Raw genomic sequence first — 13,533 nt, forward strand, 5'->3', positions numbered from 1 at the left:
TCACTGTAGCTCAAGACTGCTTTAATTCTCTCTCTATTTACTATTTTTGTTCTAGTGTTGCTGTATTTAGTGCAATACAAATATAACAATGTACCATTTAACCAATATTATTCAGTTTCAGAGAATACAGCTTGACACGGTGCGAGCCACAAAAGGTTACGTGTCTCTCTTTGCTAATTGTTATCGATTTTGTTGCACCTGTCTTGATACGATTGTTCTCTCACAGAAATGAACAGCATCTCATCTGTTGGCTGCTGATGTTTGTGCAGGGGATGAATGGACTTGTGCAAGAAAATATGGGGAATAGAAGGGATACTGTGTAAAGGACAGATCCAGACTCAGTGGGGGAATGGTACATCCAGAGTAATGCTTGTAGAGAGTAATGCCAATAGAATAGGACTTTCTGGAGCACATAAACATGAACTTGTTGCCATGTCTAATGCCAGGGGTGGGCTAGAGGGGTATTAAGCCCCCCAGCATTGAGCTGTGGAGTAGTGGAACTGCGTTCTATGGAATGATGGGTGGTGCTCTATCCAATACTTGATGGAGTTGGGGATGAGGTGGGGTGATGATCATCCAACATCCTGACCTCACTAACACTCTTGTTGCTGAATGCAATCATATACTCACAGCAATGCTCTCAAATCTAGTAGAGACAGTCACTCCAACAAAAGCAGGAGAACCTCTTTTTAAAATACAGTTGATTTTAGAAAACAAATGTACAAGTGGACAAAGTATTCTTTTTTATTATTATGTTTTATTATTATATTATGTATTATTATTGTATTGTAATAATTTATTATTACATGTTTTTTATAAATCATGAAAAAGTAGTTTGATACACATGTTTATATAAATAAAATTATGGAATTGTTCTGTAGATACATGTAACATATACTGTTCTATAACAGAAACTGCTGTTAAATTATCGAAGGAATTGTCTGTTGAATTAACAGAAAGTGTACTGATGTAGTATGATTCTGTACAGAGAAATAGTCCCACTACCATTCCTAATCAAAGGACCCTTTGTCTATACTATATAGAACCCTTCTTACTGAGAGTGTACGTTTGGGGTTAGAGGCAAATTGTACAAATGCTGGTTGTTCACCAAACAATACCTAAGACCCCGTAGATGCAAGGGCACACCCAACTTAATTTACTGCAACATGCATAACATATGGATATGGGGCAGTGGTGGCTCAGCGGTTAGAGCGCCGGGATATCGATAACAGGGTTGTGGGTTCGATTCCCGGGCTCGGCAAGCTGCCACTGTTGGGCCCTTGAGCAAGGCCCTTTACCCTATCTGCTCCCCGGGCGCTGGAGTTGGCTGCCCACCGCTCTGGGTGTGTGTGTGTACTCACTGCCCCTAACACGTGTGTGTGTGTGTGAGTGTGTTCACTACCAGATGGGTCAAATGCGGAGGACACATTTCGCTGTACAGTCCACACTGTACAGTGACGAATACGTGCACCTTTATCCTTTATCCTTTATATGTGTTTCCTTGAATTCTTCCTAAGCCAACAGGTTGCAACTGAAAATCACATTGTATGTCTGGTGGCCCTGCCTGTCCCGGGCCGTCTTTTGCTCGCGTTCGGCTTCGGTGCGCCTGTCTCTTGCAGAGCAGAAGGTGTGTGACAGCGTTTCAAGCAAACACTTCAAGCGGTCGAGGAGCCGGGAACGTGGCAAGCCTCTTGAAAATGAAACAATGAGGCCCGAGTGTTAGAAGGAGCGAAAAGCAAATGGCATGCTGGCTGCGGCGAGTGTGTGAGAGACAGGTTATTTCATGCATTGTTGCTTGGAGGGAAGTGTAATCACTGTAATTTTGAGGTACGGGATTATTCGTTGTTGCGATGCGCATCTGCCTGATTCTACGGCTGCTGTTGGAGATTGGCCTGACTCAGAAGCCGAAACATTTATTCTGGCAGGTTTAAAACAAATTTGTCTAATTTGCGCTCATGGCAAAACGGTGGCTCTAAGTCCCAGTTCAGGAGTCTGTTTGCCTTGCTTAGTTTAGTGTTTTCCCTGCTATTGCACACCCAGTTCAACTCAGGAAGGCTTATTATTTAGCTGATGAGTTGAATCAGGAGTGTTGGGTGCGCTAAAACATTCAGATTTACAGAACTGGGGTATTCCACATTGTTTCCCGAGTGTTTGCAGTGTTCAGGAAAAAAACAGGCATTATTTCTCAACCCAGTTCTCAGGGACCTTATTTACACTCTATCCAAGCTCCAACTGTACACTGTACACTTTTGTCCCTCAGTGTACAAACACTGTATATTGAATGTACCCACAAAGATGCATCAGTGGTGGTTGAGGTTTAGTTGTGTACCTTAAATTAGTAATGAAGACTAGGTTCACACTTTTTTAACCCCTTAAATGGCCAATGGCCTACTGACGAGCCGAAGCTTCCAAAATAATAGCCCCACTAGTTTGCGCAGACGTTCCTGTATTTACTGAATAATACACCTTAGTGTGTAAGAAGCCCTGGAGTTTTAGTAAAGTCTGGAGTCTTGTATACTTTGGATACTGTTCCTCATCAACAGGATTGTACCACAAGTTCGGGCACAAGTTGGTTATTGTACAAGTGTGCTGGGAGCTGAGGTTAAGCAAAAGGTTGGGCCATTTGGGGTCCACCAAAAGGTTGGGTTGAAAATGTGAAGGCAAAAAGTTCCAATCCAGTTTTTCAGTTGTCCAGATTTTATGACTGTCAAAATTGCTTTGCCCCAATAAAGCCATTGTTTCTACAGAGAGAGAAAATACTGTAAAATACAGTTTTGATATAATGATAAAGGCACCAGAACATGCAGCACATTTTACCATGCCTTTATCACAGAGTTTTATGAATCTGCCCCAATATCTTTCATTTACATTGTTAAGAATCCAAACTTTCATCAGAATTGAGGCACTTCCTCAAAAAATCATGTAGATAAAATGACATTGAGTTTCCTGGCAATACAGTAACCATAGCTTCTGGTGGGAAAATTGTCAGTATTGTGGCAATGGCAATATGTGGCGCAAGTTTGGCGCTGCAAAGGAAGAATCAGCACCTGTTTCATCACATTACTGTGTCGCACAGCGAGAGAAAAGGTCTTGACAAAATAGATTTTCTCAACACCTTGTTTACACAAATGAGTTTCTCAGCTTAAATAATACATAGGCCTAGCGTCTGAATAATGAAAACGGGGCCAATGAGATGTTTATGTGCAAAACAGCACAAATAATCAAAAGCTCTAATGGCAGAGGTGGAGAATCATGGGTAATGTATGTGCGTACAGGTTAGCGAGGACAGTGTGGCTGAGGCAGTGGCTGTACAGTGCAATTCAGAATGCCTTGAGGCAGCCGATATACTTGCTGTTATCCACCGCGTACAATGCTGCTAAGCTAGCAGCACTGGTTGCATTCTCATGTGTGTACCTTTCACCTATCAGAAGGATTTAAAGCTGTGTCCTATAAGGCTGAAATGTCTCTACCAGAATGAGGAAGCCTCCGATTATCACTTCGGATTTAGCGGAAAAATATTAACAGCTAAAGAGACTGCACTATTGCTAAGAAAACATCACAAAGTGGTTGAAGAAGTGCTTTCTTTCATACTATGCTAACGTAACATTACACTGTGTTATACTGCCTCTGCTATTTACCTTACAGGACGTCCTGTACGAACAAACAGAAAAGGACATGTGGGGTCAAATAGAGCATGGCTCTTATAGCAAAGGTTCCTGATCTAATCCTTTGGGTCCAGCAGAGCATATTTTGGATTCATTCAAGTTTCTCACACTCCTGTGCAAAGTAATTAGCCCTTGATTACCTGCCTCAGATTTGGAGCTGGGTTTGAACTGAAATATAGTCGGGCTAGGGACGCCAGAACCTGCATATTTGGCGGAGAGAGGGCATATCGGTATTGGCGGTATTGATTAGTGTTGTGTCAATATCAGCAGAAAATACTGGACAGGAAATCAGAGGGGAAAAAATAACACATCCTGTAACACTGTGGAGCAGTTTAAGCGTGATAGCCAGCTTTAAATATTTTCATCCTAAATTAAAGTTTCAATGAAAACTGTGCTTTTTAAAGCTTAGTAGTTTTGTTGGTATCGGTTGGTAAGGAATGTTGGTATCAGTTGATACTCAGGTTTCATTAAAAGATCGATCTTGGAAAAAGAAATAGTGGCATTATGGCATATGCAATCACACTATACCATGGTCGTTGGAGTCGTATTACATTATACACTGATCATCCATAACATCTATAACTGGTTGAGGCACAACCAGACTCCGTAAGATCTCAGAAGGTGTCCCGTGGTATCTGGCACAAAGATGTTTTCTACCTTTAAGTCCTGTGAGCTGGGGCTTCCATGGATTGCATCAGTGGGTTTTAGGTGCCCATCACCCTGTCACTGGTTCAGAGGTTGCCCTTTCTTCAAGCATTTTTGGTAGGTACTACTTCTTTCTGGGAACACTCCACAAGACTTGCTTGATGTTTTGAAGATGTTCTGATCCAGTTGTCTATTGTCTGTCGTCAATTTGGTTCTTGTCAGAGTGTCTCAGATTCGTACTCTTGCCCATTTTTCCTCCTTTAACATCACCTTCAAGAACTGAGTGTTATGACTAAGTTGATGTCTAGTATATCCCAACCCCTGACAGATGCCACTGTAGATGTTTGTACACTTATATGAGTTTCTGCAAAGACCAGTGGTTTTGAGCCATATTCCTTTAGCTGAGTAGAGGCAGTCAGAAAACAATCAGTAAGTTTAAAAAGGCAAATTGAAAGATCGTAATATGGTCCACTGAAAAAATAGTGCTTGAATAGACAAAAGTGATTGCATGTAAATAAAAGGTCACATTAACACAGACCCAAAGACAGCAATGATATCTATTTTACACACATTTTAGGAATTTATTACCCTGTTTTTGTCGAGCACACAAATCAAATTTGAAAACCCCCTTGCTAATTATATAAAAGCTATTAACTTGCAAATAACCAGATTAATTTGATATTATTGCACACTACAATACCAAATGTTTGAACAGCAGTGTAATTCAATTTTAAGTACTTTTGAATAGTGGAGAAAAACCCGACACTTTTTAGAGTTCTTGGTTCATAATTGTGAGTTTAAAGATCAGGCTTCAACAACACACAGTTTGTTCCACATTGCTGTCATGTTTTTAGTCAAGATACAACCAGGTAGCCGTGTCCAGTAACGTCTTCATATCTGACAGAATCACACTGCTGGAAGGCCTAGCGGGGATTTGCTCATTCTTGCTTACAGATGTTTACAAAGAACATGAAACAGGTCAGCCCGAGCGTGTCTTGTCTGCATTTACTTACAGAAGACGAGGGCAACACCGCCTCATGATCCACTTCGAGGTTTGGTGCCTGTTCATCCTTTGCTGATGGGCCTTCACCGCGCACCTGACCTTGTCTGTGTCCGTCTGCTCGGGTTGACCTGGAAGTAAACGGATTTGTCTGCTTGTCTGTCGTTTTTATGGCCTGCGCCCACCGGTCCTTGAGCGCGGCCGGTGTGCCATAAATATGGGCTGTCACTCCAATGTCACTTCCTCTCCTCTCTGTCTCTCTCTTTCTCACTCCCTCGCTCCTCCCGCTGGGTTTTCTCCCTGACGGCGGATGTTTAATGCAGGCCGCAGGACGTGAATGAATAAATGATTGTGATTACTTGACGATGGCAGGGAAATTGGAGGGCAGGGAGAGGGGACCGAGAGTGTAAGGCCCCCTTCATGATGCCAGATAGATTGTTTAATCGGAGCACATACAGCCAGGCACCCGCACACACCTTGGTGGTGTGTTTTTCTACCTTGTAAGGACATAAGGTCATATATACGAAGTGTAAACTGAACTGCAACATTAAGTTCCTAACAAAAATGATGGTTTGAACCCTTTTACTTTCATTGCATAAAACACATAAAACTTTGGTGAAAAACACTTTTTAAAAGTTAGACTCTTTTGGTTATCCTGAGAAGGCAAGATAGCCCTGGTTGTGTTCGGTTATCTTAAAAAGTCAGATAAAGATCAGATCATAAAATTTCATAAGAATAAAATTAGACTTAATTTACGTATTGTTACCTCATTTGTTTTAGTCACTCCAAGCTAGGTCTAATCCCAGCACAGTGGTGTAAGGTGGTCCGGGACGCATGTGAACCATGGGTTAATCGACAAAGTTTAACCAAAACAGTGCGGTAGTGTACAGCTTTACTGCCACTGTTACTTTTTATAGTAATAATTCCCTCAGTCTGGATGCAGAGCGGCAGTGAAAACATAGTGAGCAGATGTCTGTCACGTTACTGAAGCATGTGAATTAAGCCAGTACAGTTTGTAAACATTGTGCCATGAGAGCCATAAGACAACACATAGATCAATCTAGTGTGTGTGAGTGGATGGCAGAGTTCTATTAGTGTGAGGCTTGGGAGTCTCGTATGGACGCAGGCTAGGTGTAAAAGGATGAATCCCCAAGTAAGTCAACCTCAGAACGATGGATTCCACTAAAAGACAAGACAGTAGAGGTATCCATTGATGTCACATTCCCACTAGAACACGTTTGGGCTGAGTGGCAAAACACTGTTTATTAGGGACAACGGCCAAACCTGGAATGAAACAAGCGTTACAAACGTTACAACTAGCTCCTTAGCCTGTTATAATGAACCCTTCCTTGGGTAAAGTTTGCAACAGGGATGCTTAAGATGGATGCACAAATAAGCAGAATAATACTGAATGTGTTAGGTTCTCCCCTGTTCACCCACACTATTCTGATTTTTTTTTAAATACACCAAATATGCAAATTGTTACTGTCATATTAAAATGTTTTGTTTGTTTTTACTTCTTTACTTCATTACACCAGCTGTTCTCCACAGTGTGTTTGATGAACGGACAAAGATTACTGCTGCAGAGTTGCTCGAAATAATCGTATGCTACATGATGCCCTGATGCGTTTGACACTCCTACATTTTTTTGTCCTGAAAATGTACAAAAACAAACACACCTGCAAACACACACACACGCACGATTCTTCAACGACACAGCAGCAGTGTGACTCTCCTTTGCTCACAGGTGATAAATAGGCTTTTGTTAGGGGGGGAGTGCAGCTAAGCCCACTAACACATGCTACGACTCCACGGTTTTCCATCCGCCGTTTATCAAGCTGAGCTGTGCTGGAGACTGACTCACGCTACATGGGATAGCCCACTGAGCCCCTGCGCAGCGGCTGATATGATTTCGCTGACCCCCTCAGGCTGTCCCGATACCCTTTCCATCGGTGTGATCCATGGCCCCCGTCCTGCTCCGGCACCATTGATCATGACCCTGGAAATCCAATACTCCATTCCGGCCGCAGGTGCCATTTGTTTTCCTTTGGTTAACCTGTGTTTACACACCCTACCTGCGCTCTGGTCTGTACCGTACACATGGCCTGTCTGTGAGCACACGGCATGGCCTGTGGGGGTGTGCTCAATTTCACAACCCTGCTGTAAGCCTTCCTGCACTGTTTATGGTGTGTTACAGGATAGAGCTCTAATACTGAGGAGAAAAAAAGCCTCCAGTGTGTTCCACCTTCTTCTGTTTCGCTAACCTGAGCCATGTCATTGATTTCTCTGGGAACTCCAGCCTTTATGAACAGAGACTTTATAGTTCCCCTTACTATAAAAAATCGTAGTACACAGGATAACACAATATATAATACTTCTCTCTCTTTCTCTCTCTCTCTCTCTCTCTCTCTATATATATATATATATATATATATATATATATATATATATATATACATACATCTCACAAAAGCCAATTTTGTATCATAAACTGTATTTTTTAACAAAAATAGTTAAAATAGGAAAAAAAAAATTATTTCACATTAGGTTCTCTAATGAAACAGATCCCAAATAAGTGCTTACTGATCTGAATTATGTTCTGAATGTCTTCATTCACACTTCATCCAAAACTATCACAGTGCATCCAACAATAAAGACAGCATGGAGCTTATTTTATGCAATGATGAGACTAACATAGAACACTGCAGTTCCACATTCTGTTCCATTTTATTATGTCCAATGTAGACATGTGGTCACTCCTCTGGTGGCAGATTTTAATTAGTTAAAGTACACTTTGTAAAGACTTTGGATGGCCTTTGGTTTGGTAGAGTTAATTACTATGCGGAATGCCTCATATTTAAATAGCTGAATAGTGGTGGGCAAATCACAAAATTGATGAAAAAATTTATTAAATTTTATTATCAGGATATTTATTTGTTTTGGTGTCTAGATTATCATTTGTGCATATATATATATATATATATATATATATATATATATATATATATATATATATATATATATATATATGTGTGTGTGTGTGTGTGTGTGTATATATATATATATATATATATATATATGTGTGTGTGTGTGTGTATATATATATTTTTTTTTTTTTTCGTCTTTTTGCTGTGATTGTTGTTGTTGTTGTTAATTTTCTCAAAATTCTCTGTTTGTTTCTTACAGTTCAGGGGATGAGCATCTTCGCTGGAATACCGAAGGTGATTTTTATTATCTCTTGTTTAATCTCTTATTTAACCTACCGGCAAGAAACTGCTCTTAACCTTAAGTTTCATCACCTCAGTGACTCACCCTTCACTTTCTAATTTCTCCCAAATACATCAAACCTTCAATTCTCACATGTAATAGCTGGTGCATCACACCAGTTGTTATATAAAAAAAAGTAATACAAATAAAGCCTCTTTCACCCCGGGCCAGCTGCCCCTTCAGGAAGTGAGTGGGTTTAATTTGAAACATATTAAACGCAGCATATGATTGATAATGTGACATTTCAGAGGTCTGACAGGTGAATATTAGCAGGGCTGAGCAGCGAGAGAAAAAAAAATCCAGACTTGTGAAAGTTTTAGACAACCTTCACGTCATTAAAATGCCTTTAACCTTAAGAAATGTTCTCTACAAAGTAGTAATCAACAGCAATTAAGAGTAATTATGTCTGTGGGAAAAAGTGGAGGCAGAAAAGGGAAAGAGGAATATGGGTTTTAGTATTTCAAATCCTACTTTAATCTTTAATCTGGATTCAACAGAAGAGGATTAAATAAAGAAGTTGTCAAGGTGAACGGTTTCTAATGCATTTTAATGTTGTTACATTACATTTTAACTTTAGCCTTCAGTACAGTTTGGGCCTAAAGAACGCTGAAAAGTCTCTTGATACTTGGCTTAGAGGTGAAGCTTGCCTTTTCTATACCCACAGAAATTGGATGAAGCCTGTAGTATCCACAAATCAATGTAAGCACAATTATATTACAGTTATATTACAATTACAAATATTACTTATAATAATAATAATAATAATAACTAGCTATGAAAAAATACTCATATGAGTTCAGTTTGCAAATGATATCTGTAATAAAATATACTGATAACTGGAGTGTGGCACCTGCAGCACTCATTAAAGCTCCACTATAGATTTGGCTCCACTTGATGCTTCAGTTGAGAAGTTAATCCATAAGCTCTAGTATAGAGTCGTATCCCCTGATCTAGTTAAACCACACTCCCCACAAGGTGTCAGTGGTCAGATTCTAAAAGGTAGTCACAGAACACCCTGTATAAACATATGGCCTGGTTAATAATATTACATGCACTTCACAGCACTACAGCTTGTGGCCTGGGAGCAGTTATGTTCTGTTGAACTCCTGACATTGAAATGATTAAAAACTATGAAACACACAGTCAAATACTGATGGCATACACAGTTATGTATATGGTGATATATTTTGTCAGCATAACAATATCAACAATAACAAACAACACTGTTAGTTCAGGTCCTTGGAGTCTAGGTCAACATACAGTGTTTGGTGAGATGTGCAGTGTCTCAGTCTGACCTGTTGGTTTAGCTAGAGTGGCTAATCCGCCCTCCCTCGTCTCTGCCTGCCCCACAGATGGACAGAAAGACATAGAGGATGAACTGAACACTGGACTGGAGCTTGTTGACTCGTGCATCAGATCCCTGCAGGAGTCTGGCATACTGGACCATCAAGAATACAGCACAACTGACCGTGAGTAACTTTGACTCATTCACTCAAGAAGTGTTGTGGCTGAAACCAGATTCTGTGCTGTAAATAACTGGTAAATGTAAATGTGCTATTGTAATCTGTGTGTTAAAGCTGGTGTAAAATGCTCGGTATACGCTCAGTTTGATTCTGTAACTTGCCTCTGGTCAGCACTGGAAGCAGCTCATTTAAAGCAGCAGTGAATAGAAAGTGAACAGACTGGATTATACAATATCTTATGTGTATATATATATAAGATTTTTCTGACAAGACAATACTAAGCATGCACAGTCCTAAATCAAAAAGTTACAGGGTTTCATTTTATTGTATTTTGACTTTGAATCATAAGATCACTGAAGGCATTCTGTTTAGCCAGCATCTTGTAGGAGTCTGTATCTTTAGCTTTTCAGTCATTTGGATTTGAACCTGAAGTTGACCTGAACCTGAACCATGTCTTTTAAATGGTCTGTCTTATGCACATATCATTTCATATAATGCACTCACATTGTACAGTCCTAGGCACATTTCTTACAGCAATCCTTACTGTTTAATACAATATGCTGTGCTCTCCAGATTACATCGTCTCCATCAGTACAATGTCAGTGATGTGCAGAATGTGATCCAATTTAAATGTTTTATTAAATTACCATTATTAAAAAAGGACCTCATGCACTAAAAAAATCAATTTGGACAAATTTACCAAAAAAAAGAAGAAAAGAAAACATAGACAGAGCTGTAAATTGCACTGATCTGGGATCTGTGATAGTTCTCTGTTAACTTCTGTTCTGATTAATGAATGAATAATACTGTGAATAATAATGACAGAGGGGGCTTATTTTAGGATGTCATATTGGTAGATAAAGATAATCTTTTGTTAAAAGTACTTTAATGCCATTTTAAGTCTATTTAAGTTTCAGTAGAAATCAGTAGGGGTTCTGCGCTATTACCCACAATGCTGTGAGCATGAAATGGGCCCATTGAGGGCACATTTTGTAGCTTTGGAAAAAGTCAAGAGGCAGTGATTGAATTATATTTGGAAAATTGTCTTGATTCATCCCGCATACATGCTGTTCAAGGCATTGCCATTACTTGCTGTTACGTGTGAATGTGCTGTCTATATCTAGAGATGTTTCCGAAAATGGACAAATAGCAATAATAATCGAGCCCAGAGGGCATGGAAAAGCGCACTGGGCCATTTTAATAGCATGGTCTCTTATCATATTTTGACATACTCAACTAAACCATATTTTGAAAAGAACTGGGAATGTTCGTCCTGGCTGTACATCAGCCACTTATAAGGCAAAGATAGAACTTGGACAATTTTCATACATTAACCAGTTTCCATGCCTCATGGGGCTTATTTCTCTAATTTCATTTGATCTGTGTAAAATTGGCAGTGATTGTTGAATGGGATTAGTCATTCCTTATACAACCATTATGTTAAAAACAGAAGATGAAACTCTTAATTAAAAAAAAAAAGAATCTGGGAGAAAACAGACTTTGCATTTTTATTATATATTTTCACAAACATGTATACTAGACCGTAGCTTTCAGGATATCCTCAACTCAGTCTTTAGTGCTAATACCATGTGTGGTTTTAACCCCTTATACTCAGTGACTTTATTATACCCTATGGAGTGCTACAAGCAATAAATACAAACTGTCTGATTAAATCTACCTTGGCCACTGTCATATTTAGCATCACAAAATATATAAGACAGTTCTTGTAAGTAAAACATGGATATATTATATTTATCAGTAATGGTCAATGTCAAAATCATGTCTAATATTTGCTATTTAGTTCAGTTGGCTAAGTGTTCATATGTAAAAAAACGAAAACAAACAAACAAATAAATAAATAAATAAATAAACTTGCTGATGATGTGCTCACTGTGTTTTACTCAATACATCATCGAGACAAGGGAAATGTGTTTAATCTTTAATTCACTTGGACTTTAAGGTATAAATATGTACCTTTCCTCTATTAATACAGTGTTTTCTTAAAACTCAGTAAAGGTACACAATTGGATATTAAGACCAGTGTTGCACTTTTAATGCACTTTCACCAGTTACCAAAAACCAACAAACAAAAAACCCTGTCCAGTACTCTTTTTCTGACATTGATTATCTCGCTATAAAGGCACTTATCAGAAGGTAGTACATAGGAGCCAGCAATTTGAACAGTCAGCTCTTGAAGTTGATGTGTTGGATGCTGGAAAAATAGACAAGATCTGAGCAACAAGGACCAAGTTATGATTCCTAGACGACAGGAATGAGAGCAATCCTCAAAATGGCAGTTTTTTTAGGGGTGTTCCCAGCATGCAGTGGTTAGTACCTAATGAAAGTGCTCAGAGGATGGACAACCTGTGGAACAGTGTCAGGATCTTGGACCCCAAGACTCTTGGATGTTATCCATAGAGGCCTCACCTCACAACAGGACTGAAAGTCAAGTCAAGTCAAGTCAAATTTATTTGTATAGCGCTTTTTACAACTGTTGTCGTCACAAAGCAGCTTTACATAATTAGTACTTAAAAAAGTACAGAGACAGAGAAGAAAGAAGAAATAACATGAAGGGTCAAAGACCCCCGTGAGCAAGCTAACGGCGACAGTGGCAAGGAAAAACTCCCTCAGAGCTGGAGGAAGAAACCTTGGGAGGAACCAAGACTCACAAGGGGGACCCATCCTCCTCTGGTCAGACTATTTAAACATTAATGGTAAAAATTACCAAAGCAGATACAACAGAAAGTTAATAGTGGTGATATTAATAGTGTCAGACAGACACGAGTCCATCTAGGTTTCAGCACGGCCACCAAACAGGCAGCAGTGGCAGGCGGGTGAGCCATGGGTGGTGGCGGGTTGGGGGGGGCCCGCTGGCCGGACTGGTAGGTGGCAGCTGGTTAGACGCAGGTGGAGGGGACCTCAGCAGGCAATCTTCCAGCAGGTCGGGCTGGGTGGCCATTTACTCGAAGAAGGTAAAAAGAGAAAAGTTAGTTCTAAGAGGAATTTTATGGAGGGCAGAGAATGTTGAGCATCAGCATCAGGGTATGTCTGACGACTCCGGCAGGTCTGATTATCACAGCATAATTAAAAGGAGAGAGCCAGAAGGTAACACGGACACGGGCACACCCTGAGAACACCAGCATCTATCTGCTCCACCGTCAACAAACCTGAGTGATCGCGTGTAAGCAGCGAGACGACAGCTCCAGCATCTCAGTGTACTACAATTCCCTGGGTCCGCGAACCCCTGGACCTGCAGCCCTTATCTACGAAACATTAATTACCAAAAGCTAAACTAAACATTTAAGTTTTCAGCTTAGATTTAAAGATTGAGACTGTGTCTGAGTCCCGAACATTATCTGGAAGGTTATTCCAGAGTTGGGGGGCTTTATAAGAAAAGGCTCTTCCCCCTGCTGAGGTTTTCTGAATTTTGGGAACGAATAAGAGGCCAGCACCCTGAGATCTAAGTAGTCTTGATGGTTCGTAATAAACAATA

General features: G+C 40.1%; 1 protein-coding gene across 3 annotated transcripts in view; it reads left to right on the top strand.

Moving 5' to 3' along the window:
- Positions 1–13,533, top strand: part of ctnnd2a (catenin (cadherin-associated protein), delta 2a) — a 452,693-nt gene that overhangs the window by 194,755 nt on the left and 244,405 nt on the right. For all 3 annotated transcript variants that reach the window (XM_072689814.1, XM_072689834.1, XM_072689825.1), the window contains 2 exons: positions 8,497–8,531; positions 9,930–10,046. In XM_072689814.1, coding sequence (XP_072545915.1) covers positions 8,497–8,531; positions 9,930–10,046 — 152 coding nt within the window. The remainder of the gene's footprint in view (positions 1–8,496; positions 8,532–9,929; positions 10,047–13,533) is intronic.

This window comes from Salminus brasiliensis, chromosome 1, assembly GCF_030463535.1.
Source record: "Salminus brasiliensis chromosome 1, fSalBra1.hap2, whole genome shotgun sequence".
Taxonomy (NCBI): Eukaryota; Metazoa; Chordata; class Actinopteri; order Characiformes; family Bryconidae; genus Salminus; species Salminus brasiliensis.